At 58.2% G+C, this 2,711-nt stretch overlaps 1 protein-coding gene across 1 annotated transcript; it reads left to right on the forward strand.

Annotated features, from left to right (window-relative positions):
• The first annotated feature begins 430 nt into the window (after window positions 1-430).
• Window positions 431-2,495, forward strand: LOC105041277 (protein ASPARTIC PROTEASE IN GUARD CELL 1). The gene has a single exon (XM_010918172.3). It carries the CDS (start codon window positions 541-543, stop codon window positions 2,077-2,079), a length of 1,539 nt encoding a protein of 512 aa, XP_010916474.1. The 5' UTR covers window positions 431-540; the 3' UTR covers window positions 2,080-2,495.
• The last annotated feature ends 216 nt before the right edge of the window (window positions 2,496-2,711 follow it).

Genomic DNA, 2,711 nt, shown 5'->3' on the forward strand with positions numbered 1-2,711 from the left:
ATGTAAAATACTAACTCAACACGAATATTAGAGTGGACCCTGCCCTCAGCGCGATCTCAGTCCAACTCCTACAAAATTCCAATTAATTAGAGCTCGTCTAGCTAATTGCAAAATCTGGACTCGACCAAATACATCCCGCTAAGCCCATGGACCACCCTTTTGCAACCCTAGACCTAGCCACAAAGCTCGTCCAAGGTTGCTGGGGGAAAAAGAAAACGTTCAAAAGCTCCACTGTAACGAGGTCCGAAGTAAAAAAGGCACAAGGTATCCGAGTATCCAACTCTCGTGGCAATAATATTTCTCCTCGAGAAGAGCGTTAGGTCCGAAGCCCCTCCCTCGCTTATTGCTTTTCTTCTGTTGCAACGCCAATGACGTGAAAGCCCGTTAAATTCCCCCACATTCCCCCCTCCCGTACCCCACCCCCCCACCCCCCGCACGCTTTCCCCTCGCCCACTTCTGCCCCCTTAAAACCCTTCGCCTCCGCTCTTCCACCCCTCCATCCCTCTTCCCCATTCTCAACGTCTCACAACGGTAACCACAATGGCGGAAAATTTCCACTTCCTTTTGCTCCTCTTTTTTCTTACACTACTCTCCGCCTTCCCTGTTCTTTCCCGGAATGTTTCGCCGCGGAGCACCGGATCGGTCCCCAACACCGCCACCCTCGACGTCTCCGCCTCCCTCGACCAAGCCCTCCGCGTCCTCTCCTTCGACCCCGACCAAGCCCTCGACCAAGAGGTGAAGTCCGTCCGCCACGCCAGCGGCGGCGCCACCACCTCTGGTGGCCTTACCCTTGAGCTACATTCCCGAGACTTCCTCCCCACCAGCGCCCATCCCCGCCCCAACGACTACAAAACCCTAACCCTCGACCGCCTCCGCCGCGACTCCGCCCGGGTGAAATCCATCGCCGCCCAGCTCGCCCTCGCCGCCCACAGCGTCAAACGCACAGATCTGAAGCCTGTGGCGGAGGAGAAGGAGTTTGCAGCGTCGGCGGAGAGCATCCGGGGACCGATCGTCTCCGGGACCAGCCAGGGCAGCGGCGAGTACTTCTCTAGAGTGGGGATTGGGAACCCTCCGAAGCCCTTGTACATGGTGCTGGACACCGGGAGCGACGTCACCTGGGTCCAATGCCAGCCCTGCGCAGATTGCTACGAGCAATCCGACCCCATCTTCGACCCCTCCGCCTCCTCCTCCTACTCCCCCCTCCCCTGCGACTCGCCCCGTTGCCGCGCCCTCGACATTTCCGCCTGCCGCAACTCCTCCGGCGGAGCCGAAGGCTCATCATGCCTCTACCAGGTCTCCTACGGCGATGGGTCCTACACCGTCGGGGATTTCGGGACGGAGACGGTGACCCTCGGTGACTCCGCCCCCGTCGCCGGCGTCGCCTTTGGGTGCGGCCACGACAACGAGGGTCTCTTCGTCGGCGCCGCGGGGCTCCTCGCACTCGGCGGCGGACCGCTCTCCTTCCCCTCCCAGATTTCCGCCCGTTCCCTCTCCTACTGCCTCGTCGACCGCGACTCCCCGGCGAGCTCCACCCTCGAGCTCGGCGCATCCGCCGCCTCAGGCGCGGAGGTGGCCGCGCCGCTCCTCCGCAACCGGAAGCTGGATACCTTCTACTACGTGGGGCTCTCCGGGATCAGCGTCGGCGGGAAGATGCTGTCGATCCCGCCGTCGTCGTTCGCGATGGACGAGAGCGGGAGCGGCGGTGTGATCGTGGACTCTGGGACGGCGGTAACGCGGCTCCAGGCCGATGCGTACGGGGCGCTGCGGGACGCGTTCCGGCGGGGGACGGCGGGGCTGCCGGCGGCGGAGGGGGTATCGCTGTTCGACACGTGCTACGACCTCTCGTCGCGAACCAGCGTGGAGGTGCCGACGGTGGGGTTCCACTTTCCGCAGGGACGGGAGCTCCGCCTGCCGGCCAAGAACTACCTCATCCCGGTGGATGGCGTTGGCACCTACTGCCTGGCCTTCGCGCCGACGACGGCACCGCTGTCCATCATCGGCAACGTCCAGCAGCAGGGGATACGTGTCAGTTTCGATCTCGACAACTCGGTGGTGGGGTTCACCCCCAATAACTGCTAGGCCCACCCCATCTTTTCTCACTACTCTCTCTGTGCTCTTTTTTTTTAATATATTTTATTTTTATCTTTTTCATTTTGACTGTTTTACTCTTTTACCGTTGCGATGGGTGTGGTACACTGTAAGGACAGCGCCTTCATTCGACGGTTTGCTGCAATGAGACTTGGGGAATCAGATTAGATCAGGGGATGTGGCCGTTGTGGGTGGCAGCTGGGGATTGTGGTGATCTTAATTAAGTGGCCAGTTGTGAGCTAGTTGCTGGATTTAGCGTCCGAAAATCATCATGTATAGTAATCCATCCACATTTTGTAAGATTAAATCTCAGCCGTTGGAGAATGATATCGGCTGTCGCTCTGTTTGTGGACCTAGAAGGTAGGTTTTTGTGTCTACTTGTTTAAAAAACTATTTTTATCGTCGCAGCACTGGATGCAGGTTTTAATTGTTTGATTGAACGTTGGTTGGCCCGTAAGCAACGAATGGGCGTTTCTCCGGCCGTTTCGCATGCGCTCGCTATGTGGACAGCACCGAATGGTCCTGTGACTTGCACAATCTTGCACGAACACAACTCTTTCAGCGCGCACGCCAATGTTCTAACTGTATCAAATTGAAAGATGTGCGTTAGATCATTATTATGT

This window comes from Elaeis guineensis, chromosome 3, assembly GCF_000442705.2.
Source record: "Elaeis guineensis isolate ETL-2024a chromosome 3, EG11, whole genome shotgun sequence".
NCBI lineage: Eukaryota > Viridiplantae > Streptophyta > Magnoliopsida > Arecales > Arecaceae > Elaeis > Elaeis guineensis.

What these genes read in the sequence shown, in the direction of transcription:
- LOC105041277 (XM_010918172.3), top strand. Translation starts at nt 541, where the DNA reads ATGGCGGAAAATTTCCACTTCCTTTTGCTCCTCTTTTTTCTTACACTA.